General features: G+C 38.1%; 1 protein-coding gene across 4 annotated transcripts in view; it reads right to left on the minus strand.

Annotated features, from left to right (window-relative positions):
• The window catches only part of LOC149071617 (rho guanine nucleotide exchange factor 28-like), a 270,366-nt gene that overhangs the window by 59,271 nt on the left and 183,290 nt on the right, over nucleotides 1–27,805 (minus strand). For all 4 annotated transcript variants that reach the window (XM_089247791.1, XM_089247789.1, XM_089247792.1 and 1 more), the window contains one exon: nucleotides 25,206–25,288. In XM_089247791.1, coding sequence (XP_089103917.1) covers nucleotides 25,206–25,288 — 83 coding nt within the window. The remainder of the gene's footprint in view (nucleotides 1–25,205; nucleotides 25,289–27,805) is intronic.

Raw genomic sequence — 27,805 nt, forward strand, 5'->3', positions numbered from 1 at the left:
GACCACATCGTCTTACGGGGATACCCGGTGCAAAATTAAAAGCGAAGCCGGAGGCGTTTTAATAACTTCGGGCCTTTCAGTCCCGATTTCATATATTCTGGTGGGGAGAGAGATATTTGAGAATTCACAAAATCATGCATTATTATACCAGAATTTACGGAAATACTGAAAAATATCCATACCAAATAACACAGATAGGGAATAACCTCTAATAGGGTTGTTAATAAATGGAATAGCTTACCCCCGGAGGTAGTAAATTGTAACACAATTGACACGTTTAAAAAGAAATACGATAAACATGTTGGGGTAAATCGAGAAGCTATCCATTCTTAGAATAAGACAACCATAAGTATTCTTTATGGGCATTGTATAATATTTTATCATGTGTATATATTGTTCATAATTTGTGTTAATTGCATTTTTAATGGGGTTGCTGTATTTTTGAAACATATGACATCCATATTTTTATGGGCATCTTTTTATCAGCCACCTCGTTGGGCATTTTGCCTGTTGTGGCGTTGTATTTGTATTTGTATTTGAAAAAGAAATAATTCCAGAAGTGATGAAAATTCAGAATAAATGAAAGAAATGAACCTGTACGTGAAGAGGTACAAATATAATGAAAAGTGGATAAGAAGATAACGAGATAGTGACTGAAATCGCTCAATTGAGTGATCATTCTAGATGGGAAATATTCGGATGTTAAAGTGGGGACACTGAATTTTTCTATTTAATGTCTCTACCATCTTATGAAGAAACCGTGTTCATAATAACAGAAATTTACACCAAAGAAAATACGCAAATTCAATGAAACAAAGAGATGTCATGTCACTCTCCGTCTACTCATGCAAGGTACAGACAACTGGATAGTGAGAAGATGAGTTTTTTTGGGGGAGTGAGGCAGTTGAATTTTCTTTTCAAAGCTCATACAGTCGGCCCGCTTAATCGGATATCAACGATTCCAGCACACAATATTCGGTTACGCGGAGGAGCAATTCAATTGCTATTTTACAAACGTCAGTATAGTAGAGTAGGTTAACTTTGCCTCTGATATAATAATACTCAAAATTTTTTTTTTCTGATTTCTGAGTAACGTTAGTTTGAAAATTGAAAACTGATGAAGGATCAATATCAAAAAAGCTTCTCGAATAAATCAGACATTAAAAATGAAATGAAAATTTTATGTTAAATTACACACAATGATCACAATACTAATCTGGATTTTCTACTTTTTATTAGGAAAGTTAGTGCCCTCTATTGGCTCAACTGAGAACAAAAATAAAACAATTAAATGTACGTATTGAAGACAACTTGAATAATTGGAGACTAGTACCTACTATCAATTGGTTTTTTTTTAATCTCAACTTAATAGCGTTTTCTGTTAATTAAAATGATTCATTCAATAAAAATATTATGTGTGTAGTGGTTGATATGTATTAACAGTTGACGTGTGAAGCGTAAAGTGGGGAAAAGTAATTGAAATTATGATATCAAGTGGGAACTTCAACATTGTTTCTGTGGGAGAAATTTTGGTGCAGGAGGATTTTATCCGATTAAGCGGGTCCGATTGTATTTGTCTTATCCAGATGTGTGTACCTTTAACTCTTTCCCCAGCATTGCAGAAATCCCTCAACTGCTTACAGACCAGCGCATCTTTTCTACCAGATTCAGCGTTACTGTGCTTTCAGTCCTAACGGTTTATCCACTTGAAAAAGTTCACCCATACAATTGCAAAGCAGTTTCACACTTCCAAGAAATAATGCGTCTGCCAACACTTAAGAAAGAATCAACTATCACCTGCACAACAAAGCACAAATTACTTCGCAGATATCGATCAAAATTCTAAAAATATCAAAGCACTAACGAAAACAAAACAGTCAAAACATTTTTAGCCCATATTCAAATCTAACTCGAATCCGAAAGAGCTATTAATCACTGATGAAGATTAAAAAAACAAAGAGCAATTTGGCTCTCGGGTCAGGACATAACAAAACGATCTAAAAAAGAAAAGTAGAAACACAATATGGTACACATCTCCTCTCCTAAAAAAAACTAGAGATAAAAACAATACAACATGAAAGGCGAGGGGAAAAAAAATGAGCTTTTAAACTTTTACACAACAAGCTTTACCTGGAACACTAACCCTTAACCTTCTAAGAGAACACGACCGATTAAAGAGAAGCATATTTTCTCAGTTAAGGGCAATGCAAACGCGATGCCGCCGTAAAATAGAGCGATCATCTTCAGACAAGACGCGGTCTTATTATAAATGGTAAAAAGAAACAGCAGTCGGTACATCAGGATATAGACCTTATCGTTTACTTGCTTGTCTTGTCTCTTCTTATTGCCAATTCCTTTTTTCCTTTTCTTTTAATCGATGAGCAAACACAATGCCCTGGCCGACCATTTAAATAAGATAACTTGCATACACAAAAAATAAAACAATAGGGCAGACAAAGAGAGAGCGAAATAACCACAATATGCACATCAAACATCTGGATGGTATATTACATTTGCGTGTACGCTTTTCTTTATATTATCATCATTATTCAGAAAAACGTCTGATAAGGATGGGCACGCATATTGCCGCAGGTAACATTAGGAGGGGAGGTGAAAGACGTACACATATATTACAGTGGAAGGTAAAAAAAATGATAAAAGAAAAAAAAAATTGGGACATTGCCCATCCCGCTTCCCTCGCAATTAGCTTCAGCATCTTATGGTGATGACGCTGATATCGTTGGAGCAGAACGAAGCGTAAATGGAAGTGAAAAAAGATTAAAACTCAATCAGAAAAAGATTTAAGATCAAAGAAAAAAAAAACGGAACAAATCTTTTTAGACGGAGAAAACACGCGTTCCATCAAAACTTTAAAAACCATAGGGCAGTGGTTCCCGTCAACTGCGGCATCCTTGCGGAATTCTTGATTCATCCACGGCACCCCCCCCCCCCCCCACACACACACAGAATAGTTTAGCAGATAATGTCACTTATAAAAAGAATTACTTCAAAACACAAATAGGCACAAATCAATATCTTCAGCTTGTCGCGAAGCAAGAATCGAGTCACACTGCCATAGCGGAAAAACACATAGGTACATGTGTAGCCCTCACATGCTGCAGCGGGGCTCCTAGGTTGGGATGTTTAGCAGGGTTGGGTTTTTGACATGATAAAGCGTAAAATACTGGTTTAAACCATTAAGAATTGTCGAAGACCATCAAAAACCTAACTGAATGCTTCTGGATAATATTTTGAACACAATGGGTATTACAACATGATGAGAAACTTTTATATATTACATTTTAGTTTTAAACATTAATTTATTACAATAATTAAAACAAAATATTAATTGTAATACACAATTTCAAATTTTTCAACGTACAAAGAGTTTAGAATAGATAATGTATAATTTTATGTTTCATTTATCTAAACTACTGATTACCTGTGTTCAATTTACCAAGAAAAATAGAGCTGTTTATTCTAAATATGTGCGATAGAACATCAGAGGGTAAGGTTTTTGACCTCGGAAATTAGCTCAGTATTAAAACTGCCAAAAACTTATTGTCTATGTTGTCAAATAAGGTTTTTTTTAACCTGATGAATATGTTGAACAAAACAGTTACTTTTATGTAGGTTAATGTGTTTTTATATTTTGAATTGTAACTACTGAGAAAAATTACCAATTTTGATATTTTAAATTTTCTGATCTGTTCAAAATCTCATTACAAATAAATTTTTTTATGCAGCATCTGTCCATACACCAAACTCATTTATTCTCACCTAAAAATTACATGGCATAAGCTGTATAAATCCAGATTTTTAACCCTAGAACACTATCTCTACGTCTCAGAGACGTACAGGTATAGGTAGTTAACATGCAGTTTTTATCAGTTTTTTAAGTTAGTATTCTAGGGTTGAAGAGTATTTCCAATCACAGCAGAGCTGGCAGGACGTGATACCGAAAGCATTGTTTTGCACGTTTAGATACAGCTTCAATTGAAAAAACATTGCGTTATATGAATGCTAGTAAATATACCGTACCACATCATAGTCAAACATAGCCGTTCTTACTTTCGCAATTATTCCAAAAGTAATGAAAAATTACTCCAGAATTGTTGGGCGCGATAGCCCGGTCGATAAGATACTCGCCTAAAGTACCAAAGGATGTTTAGAGGTGTCGCGAGTTCGATATCCAGTTCGTCCTTGTCAGAAAACTTTCCTGACACAGGGGTACAACAAAAAATGGCGACTTGACCGCAGCAAAAAATGCTACCGCAGGGAGTCCCCCATCGAGGGGTTAGCGCACCAACCTCTCGATGAGTATGAAAAACAAGCCTGCCGTTCGGAATCAGCAATAAATTGTAGGTCTCGGTCTAATTAGCCCTCGTGTGCAGAAAATGACCGTGGTGCGATAAAAATGATCAAATTGATCTTACTTTCGCACTAAAAATAAGTTATAAGAGTTTCGTAAGCATCATATATAAGCCAGCACTGCCAAATATAAGGACATTTTAGTCCTATAGTTTAGTATTTTGATTGATAGACATGTTTTTATGCTATACTAATACAGGTGTTGTTTTAAGTATCAGTGATTATCTAGATAATTTAATAACTTAAACTAGCTTTACACATATATGGTGTAAAATATATTTTTGAACATGTTATAAAAAGCGTGCAGCAGATGTTTATACACATATACATAATAATTATGTGTTATTATAATTATAGTGTTTACACACAAATACATTTTATAAGCAATTAAAGAAATTTTGGAAGGTCAAGAATCATCTTGAATATAGGAATATCAAATCATTCCATAGTTTTTCCATCAGCTTTTATGCCATGCTCTATTCAAATTGTATGTTTTATAGGTAAAAAACATATATTGTAAAAAATAATTCTGTAGAGAGTAGAAAATTATTTTACAATCGTATTAGGTAATTATTCTTTGCATAACATAGTCACTTTAAACATAAAATGCACAATTAATGTGTGTATTTTCAATGGGAATTTTCATACGGAAAAACAATATTTGAGGTTTTTGACATGACACTTTTAAACACATTTGAATGCTCGATGAATGTGAAATAGATACGGAATGTAAAATAAAATGCTGTATAAAGGTGTAAGTACATTACAGTACCTGAGCAGAACGAAGCGTGAAGGGAAGTAAAAAAAAAAAGATTAAACTTGAATCAGGAAAAAGATTTAAGATCAAAAGAAGCAGAAAGAAAAAAAATCGAACAAATCTTTTTAGACGGAAAATACACGCGTCCACTAAAACTTTCCGAAACGTATGATTGAAAAAATATTGAGAAAACATACAGGTACGGAGTACCCATTATACGCATTGTCCAACAGCACTTTCTAATTCCAATTATGGCACAAATGGCCTCGACCGAAGGAAGAGCATATTGACGGAACTCTTACATGACGATCACAAATACAATTTTCAAGGCCTAAAGATATTCTGATCGAAAATCATTCCAGGGATATATTTCCGAGTATGAAATACTAGGTAAACACACACATAAATCCCCTAAACATACTCGGAAAAGTAAGAGCCCCATTAAGAAAAAAGCATACTTTTTATAATTCAGATATTTCTCCAAATCATACGGCAAGCAAGAGAAGAAAAGCACTTTGTTGGTGCTCCTGAAAGATCGGAAATTTTATCACAGTCTGGTAGAGCACTAAGAGGGGAGAGAAACACTTCAGGTGGACACAAGGAATGTTAAAAAAATATCATAATTCCTTATTTTTTCTGCAAACGTGTTTTTAAATAGCGTAAACACACACAATAAATGAATTTTGATAAATCTAATCTGATTATTTGGGAAATTTTTATGTTTAATGAATAAGTTATTGAAAAACTGCAAAACTGAAATACGCTATATTCGTCCCATGCGTTTCCTATTTTGATGAAATCCATACATATTTTTTTATCGTGTTTCCAAAGACACAAACATTTAAGATGTGTTGAACAGTATGTGAGAAAAAAAATAAAAACTAAAATAATCGTACCAAACGATAATTGTTTGGCCTTTTAAACAATTGGTTCATATTTTTAGCAGTAAATATTGATGGATTTAAACATGGATCCGTAGTTATTTCAAATAGGTCATAAGACACAAGTGTGTTAAATTTCGAGTAAATCGAATAAAAATCCGGTTCACAAGAGTCATCTTGAATATCAGTTTGTGATGAAGAAATTGTGAAAAAGAAAAACAAACACGAAGGAAATTAGAAATGGAGATATCATTTCCCGTGGACGACCATGATTTTTTTTAATTATAAAAATCGCAGTAGAAAAATAATTGACAAACAGTTTTTAAATGCGTTTTGTTGAAAAATATTTTTTGTGTAATAAAAAAACATTTTATTTTTCATGATTGGAAAGTCCCGTGTCCCCTTAAAACTCGATGCCATTCCTGTACAACCTTAGCGTCGCCTAGGTTCGCCTCCCTGTCGTGTTGAAAGCGTCCATAACGAGCGGACACTCGAAGCCAGTGACCAGAAAATAAGAGACGTTACGGATACCGTTGAACTTCAAAAGTTATCCGAGATTGACGACGCAAGTAGTGTCAAGCGACTGGAGACGAACTGGAAGAGGTCAATTTTCACAAACGGGAGAGCTTTACGTATGAGAGAGGTGGGGGGGGGGGAGAGGGGGGGACAAACAAGGTCACGAATTTCAATGATGCCCGGTTGTTCTCCAGAAAAGGTGAAATTGACAGACAAAAAAAAAAGACGTGACATTTTGCAGAAAATTCTGACTACAATGAGTTCAAACAACGCTACATGTTACAATTTTCTTATGAATCCTATAATATGAATTTCTAACAATAATTTTCAACAATTCTTTAACAATTATATTTTTTGAAACAGTTTTGACATTTTCAACAGCCAACAATAATTTTCAATAGTTCTGTGGTTGAAAATTTTCAACACCTCAAACAATACCGAAAACAATTCTGTTTAACAGTTCCCCCGATAATATTTTTTCAACAATTTTGCAGATAATTATATTTTTTGATACTCTTGACGACAATTATATTTTTGGAAACAGGGATTTTTAGTTTAATTATTTAGAACAGTTTTCTTGCCAACCATAATTTTTAACAGCTCTCTTAATAACAATAATTTTTATCAGTTCTCCGACAATTTCATTTTTTTAAACATTTTTCACAACAATTACTTTTAACAAGCCCTGCCAACAAAAATGATCAATTCTCGACAAAAAAAAATTTCATACTTGAACAATGCTGAAAATATACTTTTAACAATTCTTCTGCCAACAATATTTTTTTTATTTTCAACAGTAATTACAGCCAACAATACTTTTTTTATTTTCAACAGTAATTACAGCCAACAATACTTTTTTTATTTTCAACAGTAATTACAGCCAACAATATTTTTCAACCGTAATTACAGCCAACAATATTTTTCAACAGTAATTACAGCCAACAATATTTTTCAACAGTTCCGCCAACATTATTTTGCAACCGTTTCCATGTCAACATTTTTACCAGTTGTCAAAAGTTCGCTGGTCAACAAAAATTTTCATCAATTCTCCGACCAACAATAACTTTCAACAGTGATTATCTAGTAGTTGTGACAGCGATTAGGGACATTTCTTACCATTTTCCTTTACAACAATAATATTTTGACAGTATTGACAGCTATCAATTCAACGATAATTTCCAACACTTCTGATTTTAATAATTTTTTTTTCGCCAGAGAGAGAAATAGTATATAAATTTCCACTAATAACTAATCCACAGAATCAATTCAATACAGCACGTACGTACTTCAGCTCAACATTTCGCAATGCCGACAATATGTGATAAATGCTTTCATACACACGTGCTTATAATGAAGAAAAAATTCAAAAGCTAATTTGTTGACGTTTTCTAGTAACCTAATAGTGTATTCATTTTATAAGTATAGAATATCAGTAATAAGTTCATTTCACTACACATTCTTCCACACAAAGCTCTCACCTCTTTCTCTTCAACGAGAAAAATGATCTGATCAGGGAAAAGTAATGTGAAAATTAATTTATTTTCCTATTTCGAGTACGGAGAACGCAGATTTAAAAGACTTAATGACAGTAGTGTTTCCAGGAAAAATTCATTTGATAACAAAAATCTTAATTCCCGGAGATGAGATGAAATCAAATGTTATTAGACGAGGAAGGACTAATTTAATGCATTTTCTTTTTTTTCAAACAAGATTCAAAGGAATTACCTCGTTGAGTGCCGTTTTTCCCACAATTCGCATATAATTTAATCAGAATTTAGAAAACGATGCGACTCCGACCACAAGGATCACATAACATGATTTTTTTTCATTATTATTTGTTTGTATTTTGGTCTTTCTTATCCCATACCGGTACATCTTATCTTATCGTTGGAAAACACTTATATAGAAAACAGGAAAGAGGTAAAGATATTTATCTACTCGGTCTATTTGATTAGCTTCCAAGTGATGACCGGAGCTTAACACAAAAAACCAATTTCTCTACAATTTCTTAAAAAAAAAAAAAGACTGGAAAATTGCCAATACTTTTTCAAAACTCTCAAGAGAATGATGAATATTTCTAATAGTAAAAAGAAAAAGAGACTATATCGAGTTTACTAAGAGTTATTGCAATAAAATTAATGGTAACCAATAAAGGGACAAGGTTTTTGTTTCAGAAACTTGGCGATGGCCCAGGAGGGGGGGGGGAATCGAAACGGAAAATGAAAAAAAAAAATCGATTTTATATCGGATACAATTGCCCTAAAATTCACCTTCTATGCGATTTCATCGGTTTTTTTTCCCACTGTATCAGATCACTTACTCCTTTCGTTACACAGCACGCCTAAAGTGTGGGGTTCGCCAAGCTGGCACCAGCGGCCAGATGGTGCACCCGAACCAGACCCATTAATTTTCCCACTCATCCTCCCTACTTGTCCATAAAAGCCCCGACAATCCTATCTTGAAGTAGGGGGAAACCCCAGCAAAACCAATTGACAGACTCCCGACATCAGTTTTGGAGGAAGAACAACGCTACACAATGCAGTTACATACGCGTATGGACCTCATTCAAACTGTGAAAGCGTTGATGGCGAGGAATCATACACACACACCAATCCACTGGATATGAACATCTTTCAAACACATGGATATGTACTGGTGATGATAAACCACCTCCTACTCACACGAAAGTCCTTGAGAAACTTCACAAAAATCTCTATTGATCATTCATGCAGTTCCTAACGGAATGATTGGTTGATGCGATGCAGTAACGTGATTCCCAACACGGAAAAATTTTATTAAAATATGGGACACAAAAAGTAAAACAAGAACAGTGTATTTTCCTTAAAGAGAAATTCATAGAAATTCTTTTGTAGATTTAGCGATTCGAATCGCGGTGTAAACGTGCATGAGAGATCGGAAATCGTTTTTTTTATATATATATTATTATTGGGAAATGTGCACATGAACAGACATCGATGACAAAAGAAACGCATTTCCTGTAGTGTCTGTCATTCCGCGTATTCAAAGGAAAAATGCTTTGAAGAAGAAAGAACAAAAATATTAGCAATAAATGATCGCAATCCATAGCTCATTCTGTCGTACGTATAAATATACAGAAGGGTTTGGGGGAAATACGTTTATTCAATTCGTTAAGCGTATTACTTCAAAAAAGGAAAATTTCATATATTCTAAAATCATTTTCTTTTGAATAGACGTTAAATCACCGTTGTGGTGGTCGAGTGGTCATAGTTACGGACTCGTATTGCGAAGTCTCGGGTTCGAACTCCCACTAGCTCCACAGTGGTGGTCGGCTGAAGTTGGTTTACTGTGGTTCCTAACTTTAAGGCGTGAATGCGAGCCGATCTCCCTTTAAAAGTCCCGCCACCGAGAGCAACAGGCCTACAAACGGTACAAATATTCAATCATTACACTTCTCTTCTGAAATATAGATGGCAGCACTTAGAAAAATCAGACGACACGCACTCAAAATGCTGGCACAACTCATTAGGCAGTAAATTGCTCATGGTGATACTCGAGTTGTGCTCGGTTTGAAGGAAAGAAAGACGTTAAATCACTTCGTTTTGAAGGGATTTAACGGAAGAGCTCAAGGAGAAGCTTGTTACATCCCGGCTTTGAATAAAACAACAGAGTTAAAACCCTCTCCACCAACTAACATCATTGAAAGAAAAAAACCGATGAATTCAGTTCATCAATAATAGTTTTTGACAAAATTTATGCGAAAATTAAAAACAAAATTATTTATTATGGCGAATAATTAGTTAATCATTAAATGTAGGGGGGGGGGGGGAAATACTGGTACTGCAGAAGGTTCCGCACCTTTCTCATACATGTAGAGAAGCAATCCTCAACCGGGGAATCGCAAAAAAGACAATTATTAAATATTCAAACTTTGTTATAATGATATATCGAAGGTTCCGCTAAAATTTGTCGTTATAACCGAGATGCCGTCACAACCGAGGCTGACGTTTTCAAGACAGTTTTTGACGGAAAAATATATAATCAGTAGCAATCGAATTCTTTTTATGAAGTTGAAATTTCTTTATGAACAGGTAGACAAATTTGATCGAGAGAAATACGGAAAACTGGGATAACTGATGCGAGGCATCTCTGATTCTTGCTGAACCTGTTGCCAAGTGACCTTCGACTAAATTATCTAATATTGTTTTTAAATAACTCTTGGCGAGAAAAAAAATGCTACAGCAAGTCTGCTGAAATGTATTTAACGGGGGAAAAAATGAAACGTTAGATATTACGAGATAAATATTTATATCCATTATACTACAATTTATAAATTATACAAATTACCTTCATCCCTGATTCTTGTAAAGATTAGGAATTGTAACAAGCTTCATTGAAAAAAAAACAGGACATTTTTATAAAAAAAAACGTGGGGGGGGGGGGGGTAAACGTCCTTGAAATGAAAACAGAGGACAAAAAAAAAATCTGTCGTTATATCAGAGGTGGTTGCTTTTCCTCGACGTTATAAGCAAGGTTAGTTAAAATTATTACTCTTGGGAATTCAGGCCGGACCTCAAAATATTGACGTTTTAGCAGAGTTGTCGTTATATCCGAGTTTGATTGCACATGGCATAAGTGATCAATGGAGATATCAGTGCAATGAGTCAAAAAGACTTTCATGGGGGTTTGATTCTATTTCCGCAAGAAATAGTATTGAATAGTGAGGTGGTGCTAGTTAGAACCATTTCGCCCATAGTAGGCTTATAGTAATACGGTAGACCAGTGTTTCCCAAAGTGGGCGATGGAATGGTCCAAGGGGCGATAGAACCTACTGCTTTAACATAGGATCCTATGGGTTTACTTGAGTTGGGGGGGGGGGCGATGAGAGGAAAAAATTTCTGATGAAGGGGGGCGATGGAACAAAAAGTTTGGGAGACTATGCGGTAGACTCTCGCTAATCCGACACATATCAAACCTGGCTTCGTCGGATTACTGGAAAAGTTAGTTGAAAAACACCACTTGAATAATACAGCATACGCCGCTTATTAGAATCACTGATAATAGTATCATTCGGGTATTTTTATGATTTTTACAAAATACGGAACGGATCGATACCATATATAATATGGGAAAAAATTCATTTACAGTTATCAGGATTTCGGTTTATATATATATTTTCCCGTCTTAAGTTTTTTTGCGTATTTTGACGATGAGGTTAGACCAGACTTCCCCCACCCCTCGGATAAATCATCATCATCATCAACCAGCAGGACTACGTAGGAGCGTAACAGGTGTACCCTTTCCTTGTCGACAATCGTTTCCATACTCGGTCTGTAATGTCCTACCTGGGCAGCAGTAGTCGCTATAACCCATGTACGTAATGCAAACATAAAAGTGTCTTCTTCTTTCAGTTAAGTTCTTGGTCAGTTTCTTTCAGTTTCACGGTTACTCTGCCAAAAGACGTTCAAAGGGGATCAGTAGAACTGGATCAGTACCTTACAGAAAAATTATCGTAATTCTTAAAACATGTTCATAATTCCATTCAAAGCCCCGTAAGAGTCAAAGTTCACAGCACTTCACAGAATACCTCTCACGGCAATGGCTGCAGAGGACCAATTTAATATATCTGTAGTATTTTTTTTTGATGATGTGGCACATGTCTTTTGGCAAACTGCGGCTTTGACTGTCGCGCCCGCATGTGGCTCCTCGAGTGGGGGAGGGCGGACCGTTCGGGGGTGCGGGGGGGGTTGCAGGGAGGGCGGGAATGGGTGTCGGGTGGCTTCGTGCGTGGTCGGGAGTGGCGCGTCGGTTGGGGTCCTTGTTGCGAGGCGTCCGTGTTTTTCTTGGTGGGGGTGGTGTCCCCGTCCTGTGGAGGGTTCTCTCTCCCTTCGCGGGGCGTGTTGGGGCGTTGTGGGCCGCGTCGGCGGGGCTGAGGGGGGATTGCACCCACGGTGCTGTCCTGGCTTGTCGAGCGGTGATGTGCCCTGGGATTGGGAGTTTGGGTGTGGTAGTGCTGCTTGGTTGGCGGGATGTTGGTCCCGGCCGGCTTGAGTTTTTTTTCCGGCACGCCTACGATCTCACGATCAATGAGCTTATATCGCAAAAGCGACAGAGCCTGGTCGTGCTCGGTTCTATACTAATACTCTTACGGCAAGTCTGACAGACGAATGCATGAAATCAGGATGATTTCAGTCCTTGAATGCAATTCGTACAAGGTGTTTAATTGCGAAGTTGATCAAGTGCTTGCGAGCACGAAATCGAGTACTAAATTTCAGCGGTGCTCACGAGCAGCAACAACTGACGATGCCTGACCTAGGTAAATACGTTGAGTCTCACTCACACACGTGCGAAAATTTAAAAGAAAAGTTATCCACTGAACAGAAGTGTCACTGATGCTGTATCTGTAAATACTGTATTAACACATAAAAGCTAACCATCATTGCGTCAATGATGTATTTCATCATTGTTGAAAATGTGCATTGTTTGAATCGAGACCAAAATTCAGAAAATTATTGCTGAAAACGAAAGCTTTGTTGTCAGTAACAAATTTTGTCCGAATGCATTTGTTGAGTTTTGTACAATAATCAGACGGGCCACAACGAACAAGACCCTAGTGAGGTGTTCTGTTCGATACAATACAATCAAAATTCAGTGAAAGCCTGTATATTTTCAGAGCCAATATCTATCGGGGGGGGGGGGAAGGAGATATATAACGATATTTTAAGTCAAACAGCTGTGTAGTTGGTTTCGGGTCCCTTCCCATTCGTCCGTTGAGCTGCTTTCTTTTTGGGATAATTGTACGGATACAACGGCTGTAGCACGACGGACCCTCCACGCCAGACAGCTGGGGAAATTCTTTTTTTCCGATTAGGTACAAAGCATAGAAGGCACGTAGGATTGGTAGTTGTTGGTCAGTATAGAAAGCACGCAATGCACGAAAAAGACCGAAAATAAAAAATTCAAACTCGATTCAGTGCACGCCGCTTAATGCGATCACATCGGGAATCGGTGTTTCTGATAACAATAACCGATTGATAACTACATACGAAACAAATTGAAATTGAATACGATAGCCATACATCCATGCATTCCGTTTGATCGATCGGGAAGTATGAAAACGGGACAACTGTTTTTCTTTTCCACACAAGTGATTTCAAAATGCTCAATTGCGCCGTTTCCTTCTTCCATATTGTTCTGAAACAGGATTCTTTTTGTTTTAAGCTAAAATCCTGTGTTCAGTCATTAATGCGGAGTTTGACACTGTCTGAATGTGTTTTACAACTTACGATAGTTTTTTTAACCCGTTCGCTTACAAGCGATCGGCAAGTAATTCGGTTCTGTTTGACGAATTAGCGATAAATATGGTAGCCTTGCCTATAACCTAACTGCATGTTAGGAGAAAGAGGGCGGAAAGGTAGAAAAGTAAGGAAAAACTAATGAAAGGAAAAACAGTATATCTCTTTTACTATACTCTCTCATCTATAATATTTACAGACTAAGAGATAAGAGAGTAGGTAAAAAGTAGATTTCTCTTTCTGACCCTCACCTGCCGCTCGTACATGTATATATTAGAAGGATATATCACGGAGGTAAAAATATTTTTTTTCCGTAGAGTTGCAACAAAGCTTCGCGATGATGAAAGAGGAAAGAAAACAGAGAGCTTGTTTGAATTTATACCACTGGCATTTGGACGCAATATTACGTCCTTGATCGTGGTCATTAAAAGAACAATGCGTATCCACTAACAGCCGTATTCACCGTTGGGAGTTTAACTGCAACCGCAGGTTAAAGAATTAGAGATCAAAACGGATTGGATAAATTCGGGATTTTAACCAATCCGTGTCGATCTCTAATCTTTTAACCTGCGACTGCAGTTAAACTCTGTCGGTGAATACGGCCGAAAGAAAAAAAGATGAAAGAACTTTCGGCTGAGTAACTGTGAAACTCAAAACAAAACAAAAAATTACCAAGAACTGCAGGAAAGGCCGCCCTTTTTTTTACATTAAATTTGTTTTCACTAGCCCGGAAGTTCAGGAGAAATATTATAAATGCCTTTTTGTGCCTATTTTCAAACTTTTTTTTGTTCTAAAAATGCCTTTATTAAATTTTTCCTGACGTACATTTGTATTTCGATATTGTTCTATGTTTATTCGTGAATTTTACAGACCATTTTTTGTAGAACTAGAGTGTTTTTAGCATATTGAGAACGTCAGAAGATTTTTTTTTTAATTTTCAACCCTTTGCATTAAAGGGCTTGGTCGATTGCCCTGCAGATGGAAGGGTTTGAATTTTAAACGTGTTCCCATACCAAGTCGATTTCCCTCAGTCTGATTTTCCTCATTATAGGTCAGGGGTTCTTAACCTTTTTTCAGTCGCGACCTAAAATCAACAAAAAAAATCAGCTTCACGACCCATGGGATTGTTTGTTTTTCGAAAATTAGTGAAACCAGTGGAGCAATAAGTACAAGTGCATTTATAAGATGTCTGTAAGTGGATTCATACGACACATCTCAAAAGCTCCCGTGAATCAAGTGAGGGCCGTGACCTGTAGCTCAGAAATCCTTCGCTGTAAGTAAATTTTCACAACACATCTCGGAAGTCCTGAGCATTAATTTTGTGTAGTGACCCCCGGCTCAAGAACCCCTGGCGGTAAATTGATTCGTTCGAGCCTTCTCAGAAGACCTGGCGAATCAAGTTCGGGTCGTAATCCATCGCATTAAAGACCCTGGGTGTTAGTGAAATTTAACGACCCATATCGGAAGACATTGCGATCCAAGTCTGGGTCACGACCCATAGGTCAACAACGTAGGATACAACGCCACAACAGGCAAATTGCCCAACGAGGTGGCTGACTCAAGAACATCATGGATCCCCGAGCCCCTACCTACTACTGCTACACCACACATGCACCCCCCCCTTCCCGCGGAACCCCCCCAACGAATCGGTACATGCGGGAATGTGCGTGTACGTGTAGTGCATCCTGACGTAAAGTTTGTTTCGGTGTAATGCTTGTTATGTGTAGTGCTGTCTGTCATCTGCCCCCAGTTTTACTAACTATGAGTGAAGTGTTATGGTTGAATGATTTACCGTTGTAGGACTGTTGCTCTCTGTGGCGAGACTTTTTAACGGGGAGATCGGCTCGCATTTGCGCCTTGAAGTTGGGAACCACAGAAAACCAACTTCAGCCGACCACCACTGTGGGGTTCGAACCCGGATTCTCGCATCACGAGTCCGGCACTATAACCACTCGACCACCACAGCGGCTTGAATGACCCCTTACTTCATTCTTACAAATTGGGGTTGAGGTCGCGAGAGATCACATCAAAGAATTCCGAGGGCCACATTTAGTCTGTGGGCCATGGGTTGAGCAGAGCATATATGTCCACATAGTCTTGCAGGTTGATATGTTATGGGGGGAAGTAAAAATTAATATATCGTTCAACCTTAGCTTCAAAATGCGAAAAAAAAATTGTAACAAACAGAAGTTCCGATAACAACTAACGAATCTTTTTTCCCATGTTATGATATTGGCCGTTCCGCACTTTGCAAAAATGATAATAATATCCAAATGATAATAACATTATCCACGAATGCAATAAGCGGCGTCGACTATATTATCAACAGACAAGGTGGGAAAAGTTTGAAGCAGGAGGAGAACCAGAAAAAAGAAAAAGTGATTATTCCACCAGAGATAATATTCATTTGGCAGAAGATACGGTATTCACACAGACAGATAAAAATGTTATCTGCATTTTTCCAAGCCAAAGTGATAATAAGAAAGCACACACAACGACGAACACCACTTATTCATAAACAAAATACTAAAGTAGACTTCCAGCACAAAAATGAAAACCAAAATAAAAAACGTATATAAGCGATAAGCTATTTTTTTTCTCTTCCTTACGAGAAGGAAAAAAACCACGCAAGGTCGGATCGAAATTCTAATAAAATAATAATAACCGATATTCGAATGAAACAAGTGGAAATTTGACCCAAAATTCCAGTTTCATTGCCGATATCACGAACATCGACCTTCGATTCATAAAAAGAAAAATACCTCATTCATGTATCATGCCTTGTATACATACATAAAATATGTTTCAATCAGGACTGAACTCAAGGCATTAACCCTTTAAACGGCATAGCAGATATCACTAAACTCCCCCCAATAAAATGCCATATCTTTTTTTTTTCATGGGGTATGCTTTTATTTGAATTTCAGCAGGTGAAAAATAGTAATTTCACACTGTAAAAAGAGGGGTTTTTTTTTTCCTATCAGTGCGGAATAACTATTGAAAAAGCCTTGAATTTGGAAGAGTATTTTTCACTCCTCAACGAAATTTGATGCATCTACTACATGCATATTGGCAAATATTGGTAGGGAGGTATAGGGAAATACATTGTATTGAGAAATCAACTGCACAAAGTACCTTGGGCTAGTCAATCTTTATGTAAGTTATAGAATTGATTGTCTGCCTGTGTGTATTCTGTACAGAAATCTACAGTTTTAGACAGATCGTTGCCAAATTTTCCATGTATACGAAACAGGCAGGACCTGACTCGAACGATAGGTAGCACTTTCTAACAAATCTTTGTTTGTTGGAAGAGGTTTTTTTGGTTTTTTTTTCCATGGTTTTTACGCCGATACGAAACCTAAGGAAGAAAAGTTAGCCGTCTCCTCCGGTAATCGAACCCGGATTCTCTTGCATACCGGTCAAGTGCTATACAGGATTATTATAGCAGTGCTTATAGGACTCTGGTTCGATTCATTGTTGTCAGAGGCTGTGTTTGGTAAGGCGACTTGATAAGGACCTTATTCTAGTGGCTATAGTGTTTGGTACTCGTTGCCAGAAGCTGCGTTTGATACTCGTTGTCAGAGACTCTGTTTGGTGTTCGTTGTCAGAGACTCTGTTTGGTGTTCGTTGTCAGAGAACTCTGTTAGGTTTAGCCGCTGTGGTGGTCGAGTGGTTATAGTGCCGGACTCGTGATGCGAGGATCCGGGTTCGAACCCCACAGTGGTGGTCGGCTGAAGTTGGTTTTCTGTGGTTCCCAACTTCAAGGCGCAAATGCGAGCCGATCTCCCCGTTAAAAAGTCTCGCCACAGAGAGCAACAGTCCTACAACGGTAAATCATTCAACCATAACACTTCACTCATAGTTAGTAAAACTGGGGGCAGATGACAGCACTACACATAACAAGCATTACACAGAAACAAACTTTACGTCAGGTTGCACTACACGTACGCGCACATTCCCGCATGTACCGATTCGTTGGTGGGTTCCGCGGGGGGGGGGGGGGGGGTGCATGTGTGGTGTAGCAGTAGTACAAACTTTACGTCAGGTTGCACTACACGTACGCGCACATTCCCGCATGTACCGATTCGTTGGTGGGTTCCGCGGGGGGGGGGGTGCATGTGTGGTGTAGCAGTAGTAGGTAGGGGCTCGGGGATCCATGATGTTCTTAAGTCAGCCACCTCGTTGGGCAATTTGCCTGTTGTGGCGTTGTATTTGTATTATTTGATATTTGCTGTTGTCGGAGGGATTGCTAGATAATCATTTTTGTTAGAGACATTGTTTGATACTCATTCTTGTCGGAGACATTATTTGATATTAATTGTTGTCAGAGGCATTGATATTCATTGATTTCGGAGGCATTGTAGGATATTCATTGATTTCGGAGGCATTGTAGGATATTCATTGTTGTAAGAGCCATTGTTTAATATTCACTGTTGTCAGGGGCATTGTTTAATATTCACTGTTGTCAGGGGCATTGTTTAATATTCACTGTTGTCAGGGGCATTGTTTAATATTCACTGTTGTCAGAGGCATTGCTGTATAATAATTTTTGATAGTGACATTGTTCGATACTTTTTAACGGGGAGATCGGCTCGCATTTGCGCCTTGAAGTTGGGAACCACAGAAAACCAACTTCAGCCGACCAAATATCATTGTTTGATATTCGTTTTATAAAAGGGACTGTTTGATAATCATTCATTCATAGAAAGCCAACCACTGTTCCTTGGGGTTGGTATTGGCGTAACAACCAGGAAAAACCCTCTTCCTCAATATATTACGGGCCGAGAAAATGACATCTCTCTGAATACAGTCGATGCCGCTCATTAAAATGACGGATATTGTTATCACTTTCGCTAAAAAAAAAGAACGGACTAGCATCATGACATGGGAAAAAATTTGATTTTAGTTATCAGGACTTCCGTTTGTGTTATCAATATTTTCCTTCGAAAGTTTTTCCCATTTTGCATATTTCGAAGCTTGAAACCAAGATTGAACCATGCTAATTTCTTCCCTGTGAGTTATCGTTATATAAACCTGCAAGATTTTATGTAGGAGGTCAGAAAACTCTTATTAACGAGAATTTCTATACTAACGTTCACGATATCCTAATCGAGCTGTTATAGTCGCTATGATCTACGTTCGTTTTTAGCGCTTCTTTTGCAATTTTCCAATTTCTTTTCCGTAGTCAAGGGCATGTGTATAGTAAAAAATACGTCCCTTAAGTTCATGGCCAGTTCCGTTCAACTGACTACATTCACGGTTAGTTTGCCGGAAGATTTTCATATGGGAATCTATGAGACATGCAGTAAATGACAAGAGTTTGGAGAGAAGCTGGTTTTCCAGCTTTGAGGAATAATAATAATCGCGAACGCCAGTTGGTCTCCCATTTAAAAAAGTCTCTCCGCAGAGAGCAAGCAGAGTTCCAACACGATACTGACGTAACATGAAAATTCATACATTTCGATCTTTACTTCAGAAAATGGAAGACAGGTGGCGGCATGAACACTAAACAAGCGCAATTCTACAACATAATAGACACATTAAGGCCCCACATTCACTCAGAGCACACATTCCGGCATGAGTCGATTCATCGGAATTTCCCAAGAGGAATGTGTACGAGGTTCATGTACGGTTAAGTAGTAGTAGATGATAAGAAGTGTCGTTCGTAGTACAAATTACCACATATCCATTCCAACTCCTCACAATTTCTGAACAAAAAAAAGGGATTTTAGCTCAAAGGGGGAAGGTTAGGAATTCTGTTTTGGAACAATTGGAAACAAAATGCAAACTTTAACATTATGAAACCTGTTCTGTGATGAAAAACAAACGGATTTGTCCCCGTTCGACCAAGAGGAATGTGTACTTAAAATCGGGATTTTTCACGGATACAGTTATCAATTAGTAACTATTATCATAAACCCCGAATCCCGATGAGATCACATTGAGCGGCGTGCACTGTATTTGTTTCTCCAATACAAGAAAACAGTGATCATATGGAAGTTGAATTTTATCCTTGACAGATGAGGTGCTTAAGCTAAGAAATATGCACAGTAATTATTTTGATACATTGAAAGATATAAAAAAAACCACTCACCAAAAGTACATTTGCTCCGAACTCTTCAGTAACTTATCTCCGTCACACACACATACATAGAGATAAATCTCTATCACCTTCAGAAGATAATTCTCACAAAAAAAAAAAAAATCCCGAAGAATAATACCACTACCCGTAAAACATCACAAAGGTATGTGAATCCATTACTTCATATATTATTTTTTCTCTCCACCACAATGTAGTAGCGAGGTGCAATACACTAATAGAAACGGGTTGAAGGCAGAAGAGATCGTTGAAGGTAGATCGTCCGTCTCCTAGCAACGCCAACAATAACACTTCAGAAAGAAAAAAAACTCCAGGTATATAAAGGAGGAAAATGTAGAAAGTTTCAATTTTTCTTCTCAAAAGTTTCAAAAAACTTTTCCGAAACTACGTAAATAAATAATTTCTCGCTTGTCTGAAGAAATCTTAGAAATTGGGGGGAAATTTTTTTTTTTTTCCCCCTTCTCCTTCCAGGGAAACTGAATGATGAAAATAAATAAAAAAGGACTTCCTCGTTCGAGAAGTTTTTTGGAGGAAACAGTCCCGCAACACGCAACTCCCGCTACGCGAACCAGTTCTGCAATAATGCAATGATATAGGACAGCAAGTAAAACACTGATGAAACTCGGCGTTTCCAGCCAAAATTGGCGAGAAAAGAGACAATACTTGGCGACGGTTTCCTATCTTCCCCCCCCCCTCTCCCTACTATACCCATTTTTCGAGCACCGCTACATTATGCAATACCTGATGAGACCGACCGGTAAATGGAGAAGAAAGAGCGGATAGGAAAAACTTCATGCTCTGCTACAGAATTAAAAAAAGGATTGACCAAACAAACACGTACATACACACGCGGCTGGGCATTCGCATCGCAGATGGTGTCTTGGATGTTGAAGAGGAAAAGTAATATGCTCGAGAGAAATGCGTACCTGCAGGGTTCCTCCGCTACATTTCAACAATACCCAATCGAATATTCCAGTAAAAGTACTTTCTTCGATGACGTTTGAGCAACGCTAGAGCGCGAATTCCAACTTTCTCCGTTCAAATTTTATAGGTCGCGTTTCATGGAAAGGCGCACTTCAAACAAAGTTGCGAACTTTTCAAACAGTAATTATGACTCGGGTATGTTTTCTGCAACCAAGTATTTTCTCGAAAAAGGTCCAAACAATTTCGGACGAAGTATAGAAATAACTAAATAGGAAACTTCTAGAAGGTTCTACCTTCTACAAGCACAGCATTATGCATGAATGCCCCCCCCCCCCCCAAAGAGACGAACCGTAAAAACTCTAGCCTAGAGGTCCGGGAGGGGGGGAGGGAAGGGTCAACCTTACATATATATGTTCACTATAAAATCGATGTGGAGGCCAAACGAGAATTCTGAACTCGTGAAAATCTAGCCAGAAGATGGAAGCACTTTCTGTTTGTGTTTGTTAATGAAGCGCACGACTCACAATTTGGACAATACAATACAAATCCTCATAAATTTATAAAATTTCAATCTAGGGCTATCTGAAGCAATACATGTTGAATTTAAATACGTAGTCAATGTGTTTCAATCTCATTCAATGGGTCCTGCTATTTTGAAGCCTCATGCAGCACCAACTTACAAGTGTCTTACGCATGTCTAGAATTGAGCAAGCCTGCTGCTCATTGGTACACATGCATAAGCGTATGCAGACTCCTTGAACGGGAGGACGAGGGTGAATCGTAGTGAACGGGGGGGGGGGAAGAATTATGCCACTAATACGACTTTTTCACTGAACGAGGACCTCCCTCTTTCCGTATCCGTCTATGTACGCATGTCTCTTTTAGGCAATGGGGGTAAGGAACGCCGGCTTTCTACAAAAGGGCATGCAAATTCACAACTATTTCTAAAGAGAGATACGCTTTCTATTCCTCCAAGGTGGTGGGAATAATTTCTACTCGTCTAAGGATAAGTATTAAGTAAGCCTATGAATTTAAAGGAGAGTACGCACACCTTCCATCCAACTCCAAGGGTGGGCAGGCTTCTATGCATTTCTACGAATACACAAGCCTCAAACCACACGTCGGAAGACTAGTAAGTGCTCAGCTTTATGCAGGAAATCCTGATTTGTGAGCTAGTTCTGAACTACCCAGTTCTACAAAATACTGTCGTTACTCGAGCATCGGCCACACCCTCCCAGATCCGAGGCTACCTTAGACTAAGAATATAAGTCTATATTGGCAAAATAAGTCTGTAGTAAAAATAATATCTCGGCCTAAAGACAACATTGACACGCCTCGAATGCATGTTTCGAGGAGGGCGGTTAAGCAAGTCTTTTATACATTTCAGTGCGTCCGCAAACTCCCTAAGAATTTATTTCTAAGGGGTGTACCTGGAACATGAAAGGCCGAAATGGCTGTAATAGAACTACCACAAAACCTCATCAGGCCAACAAAAACAAAAACCAGCACACTCAACCGTCCTCTTGCAAATACAGTTAGCTCTCACTCATGTACCCTCTCACTTATACGTTTCTCTCAGTTACAAGACGATTTTCTACACTGCCGGTCAAGCTATAGGTAAATAATACTATTCACCTATGCGCCCTTTTTTCCCCTAGTTCTCTTACGCCGAGGCATAAGTGAGAGATTACTGTATGTAATTTCAAGGTAGCCCCTCCCCTTCGAAGGTTCGGTGGTATAGAGCCATCTTATAGCAATTCGGTAAAGGAAAAAAAAAGGATTAACTCGATCATGATATAAGCTCAAAAGAAACGGGCATACAGAGAAGTGAATTATTCTTTATGCCACATATGAGAAGTAGGCGGAGGGTGAGGAGAAAAAAGTCATAGAAACGACATAAGGCGCGTGCCACGGCCGCAAACCGCGGAAAATGCATTCTCTCCCCCCCCCCCCTAATAATAAGAGGAAGAGATACGATACAGGGTGTTTCCTGCGCACAGCCCTAAACGTGGCGCCTAAAATACAGCTGCTCACGTTGACGACGTTATTTAGCCTTTTCACCGTCCCTAGTTGAAAAAAAAAACCCAAACATGAGAGTAGATACATCCTTTCCTATGCAAACAGTAGCATAAGTTCTATGGGATGGGGAGGGGGCACACATATATTTTATATTACTATTAGAGCCTGGAGGGAGATGGGATGCAACAACGAAGATTAGGATTTCGGGCAGGTGTTCCCTTAACAACAAATTCCCGTCCAAGGAAACAACTATGATTCCCCCCCCCCCCCAACTCCACTCGCCAATTCACAGCAGCTGGAAAATGCAGGGCCAAATGTATACCAACTACTCGATAAAAGGAAGAAAAATATTGAAGTTGAATGGAGTAAGTGTTTGAGACACGTTGCATGGAATTTTAAAAACAACGATATTAAGAACAGGACGTCGCTCAGCTTTTTAGAGTAGTTTCCATTGTTTCAATATGTATTGAAGTTAAAATATATATTTCTTCCATTCACTCAATGGTTATTGTCAAAAAAATTGGCATAAGTCTGTCCCTAAAAAAGGGACATCTCGTTCTTTAAAGTATAGTTCTGAAGACGATTTTTTTTTTACTTGGTAAGAACCAAAGGGTAATTTTCAACAATCAAAGAATAATCAATAAAATGATTTCGAGAAGTTGTTCAGTTTTATATTCAATTCAGTTAATTTGGTTTTCTTCCCAATAGTTATGTTAATCAAAGATAAGACTGAACGTACACACTCAAGGATCCAGAGTAACTGTAGAAATGCAACAAAAAATTTTGAAATCGTTATCGAGAGAGATCAGTTTGAAACTAATGGTTTTTGAAGGTTTTGTCCATCATTCATGGTTCGCTGTTGTCAGAGGGATTGTTTGATAATCATTTTTGTTACAGGCATCATTTGATACTCATTGTTGTCAGAGATTATTGTTCGATGTCCATTAATGTATGACGCATTGTTTAATATTCACTTTTATCAGAGGCATTGTCAATATGTATTGTAGTCAGAAGCATTTTTGAATATTTATTGTTGTCAGAGGCCATTGTTTGATATTCACGATTGTCAGAGAGCATTGTTCAATATCCATTTTTATTAGCAGCATTGTCTGAGGCAATATTTGACATTCGTTGTAGTCAATGAGTATCAAATTGTTTGATACTCATTGTTGCCGGGGGCATTGTTTGGGACTTGTTGTCAGAGACAATGTTTGACATTCATTGTAGTCAAAGGCATGGCCACCACAAGGGGTGGGCTGTCAAGGCTCCAGCCCTGGCGTTCGGGAGGATTTTAATAATTTTTTTTGTTTTTTCACGCTATAAATCATCATAAAGGGGGGGGGGGCCCGTAAAAGATCCCAGCCTAGGGGCCCTGCTTCAGGATGTGGGGGCCATGGTCAAAGGCACTGTTTGAAGATTATTAATTTTGAATTCTATTCATGATTGTTCAGAGGGTATTATGTGATGCTCATTTTTGTCATAGGCATATCATCTCGTGTGTTAAATTCTACCGTTTTCTTACTCGGATGCAACAAGACCTTTGCTGAAAAAAACCCGCATAAATCAAAATTCTAGGTGGTGGATTCCATGGGAAATTATTCAAAATTTCTCTTTGCACTGTTCAATTCAAAATTTTGAACGTTTATATTCATTGTGACCCGCGAAAAGTTTCTGAATGGTTCTTGAAGTTCTACTCTCGTCAACTAGTTAAAAAATCACTCGGGTGTCCCTCGCTCAGCAAAACCAAAATTGCAAGCAAAATTTGAATGCTGTTTGCGCAATTTTGTGCAAATTTGAAAAATAATTAAATTTTACCGGTAGAAGGCACCGTGCGAAAGCAAATTACTGGAATTATGAAAATCAGAGTCCAATAAAATGCAGGGTGTTCGATTAAAAGCTCATTTCGGAATTTTCCTGTTGCTACATCAGGTGTTCATTGTGACGTTGTGATTTGCTTTCGAGCAGCGCTAAAAAACCTACCGTGAGATAACTTTTTCGCTAACCGCATTCAAATATACCACTTCCTTCAATTTCTGAGTCTTTTCAAACTATTTACGAATTTATGGGACACCCTGTATGAACTTCGTATCTTATCTCCACCACCACAATGAAAACCAAATCATACACAAACATCTTTTTTCCCCCAGGGAAAAAAAATGATACAAGGGGAAGTTCATCAACTCACGGTAAACAACTTCAAATAACATACAGGCCTAAAGATCCAAGCCCGGTACGCTAAGTGAATACACATCTGAACTTATCAGTGGCGTACAAGGAACAACACTATCAAGGAGCTCCACCATTAGAAAGCATCCAGAAAATAATAACAACAATGAAAGAAGAAAAAAAAGTTATTTACTCACATGCTCAACAATCTGTTTCGTGTTTAACTGTCTGAGTTTCTGTATACCTTCGTGTATATTCCTCAGACGGCGCAAGTTTTCTTCTGCAAACAACAAAACAGAAAAAAGTAAACAAACATAACCACAATCTGATAATAGCTTTTTTTTCCCATACACACAAAAAGATATACAAAGAAATAATAAGACTTTATGGACTGGGAAAAAAAGAAGAAAAAAAATCATACGTATATTGAAAACAAACTTATAAAACTGCAGCGGTATGAGTGTTGTTTGCTTACGTCCCATCCCTCCTTAAATTTCTTGAGAGAAACGCGTACATTGTATACGGTGGCCGTAGATCGTGGGGACAAGGCCGGAAAGGATGAGGGTTGGTAAGACACACGATTCATCCGAATTTTAAGATAAGGACGTCCTCCACATTTCATTTCGTCTAGAATGGCGAGTGTCTTTGACCTCTCGCTACGTGATCCTAACACAAGAGTCTGCTTCCACATGGTAAATAACGATGAGGAAGTTATGCGATGTATGTATGCTTATTTCTTGTCTTTTTTTTTTTAATTTTCCCATACCTATGCATGGCTCTGTCTTATTTTAGTTCGAGAATATAATCAGAAATAACTTGAGAAACCGTCTTATAAAATCCACTTTCGACTGGGCTCGTTAGGATAACAGAATTCGTTTAGCCGTCTGATGCCTGGTCATTTGTCTACATCAGTGTTTCTCAAACTTTTGCCACCAGCGGTTCCCTTGCCCAATTAATGGTTTATCTGCGGCTCCCCAGAATAGTTTGGTGTACATATTTTCCCATATAAAAGAACCACTTCAAAGCATAAATGGGCACACAAATCAACATCTCCAGCTCAAACGCGACGCACACTTTGAAGAAACACTGGTTTGCATGGTTTAAAGTAGAAGAGCAGCAACATCGACGAGAGGATTCGTAGAAATTTTTTGGAAAAGATTTTTCACTTCGGAAGGTGGAGAATTACCGACGGCTTTTGGAGATACGGTAGGGCATACATGCTCAACTCGTGGTACTCGGAGTCATATGACGTGGCCCTCGCCCTCAGTAACTAAGGTCCAAACCTAATTTGGTAAAAATAAGGGCTGGTCCGATTAATCGGGTCAGTCAATCGATCAATTGTTAATCGCAGTTAAAATTTTTAGTCGAGTTAATCGACTCGATCAAAATTCGATTAAAATTTTTATTAAAAGTTTATAACATAACTTGATTTATTTGACTACACCGATTAAATGCTTCCTATACTAAACATTTAAGACAAGTGGCCGTATTTAAAAATATTTTAATCATTATTTTGATCAAAGTTTTCGACATGAGGAAACACAGACGATTCAACGAAAACTAGTGATTTCTAAAATTACTGATTACAAAACAAGATCCAAGTTAAGAAATTCCAGGACATGACAAGCATGTCCCTTTTATATCAGACATGAATGTGCAAATTTTCACTTTTGGGTTTATCAGCTGGTTGGATCAGTTATTTTTACATCCAAGTTTTTCCAGAAATGCGAATATGTATCCCTGCATATTGAACCACATTTTAAACACAAAACATTTCAGGAAAACAACCTCCATAGAGAAACATTCAAACGTCGTTTTCCAAGTTCTGGAAATTTGCATATTCATGTTCCTGGAAAAAGGGGGAAGATACTAAATAGGTTCAAGCGGGCGCGGCCTTCATTTCTTAATCTATTTCTGTATTTGCTTATTCAGTGGATAGATACGTGAAATGAATAGAATATGTTTTTATAGCATCAATTTATATTACATAGTTACCAACACCACGTTTGCTATGAATGAATAGCATTTGAAAATATTCGATTAATCGATCAAAATTTTTGATTAACCAGTTAAAAATTTTAATCAATTCCCAGCCGTAGTAAAAATGAACTAAGCGGCACCATTTGCAGATCAATCACGTGACCCCCGGCAATATTTCCAAATCACTTGAGTGATGCACAGCACAGTTACAGAGCACTTAAGCTGCCCGCGGTGTTGTTCCGCATCACTCAAGTTACCCGTGCCACATTCCCAGATCACTTAAGTGATCCGCGGCACATCTCCAGATCACTCAAGTGGCACGCGTCTTATTTGCAGATTACTCAAATGGCCTACGACATATTTATAGATCACTTGAATAACCCGCTGCACAGTTCTTAAGCACTTAAGCTAACTGATGCAGTTCCCCATCACTTCTCCGTGCGCCCGTTCAATGCTTCGAAATGATTCTTTTCTAGACAATTCCGGGGATTCGCGAATAAACGATGACAATACCAAGGGCGTCGCGGGTGTTGAACAAGTTTGAGAACCAATATGCATCGCCAATACGCATCTAGATGCGTGATTCACGCATAGAAATTCAGTTTTGCTTCCCCAAAAACTGAAGGAGCGAAAATACTCCACCAAATTTGCGGAAATTTTTTTAATACTTAAATTTTTGGAGAGGAGTGTAAGTGCTCTTCTCAAAATTATATTTTCGAATAACACTGCACTGCACCATACAATTAAAAGGCTAACGAGACTTCCGCCTGGCGTCACATGGACCTTGTAATTTCTACACATTTTTTTACCACCAGTC

This window comes from Pholcus phalangioides, unplaced genomic scaffold (assembly GCF_987345545.1).
Source record: "Pholcus phalangioides strain wild (caught in Gottingen) unplaced genomic scaffold, Ppha-v1.0 ptg000018l_1, whole genome shotgun sequence".
NCBI classification, from domain to species: Eukaryota; Metazoa; Arthropoda; class Arachnida; order Araneae; family Pholcidae; genus Pholcus; species Pholcus phalangioides.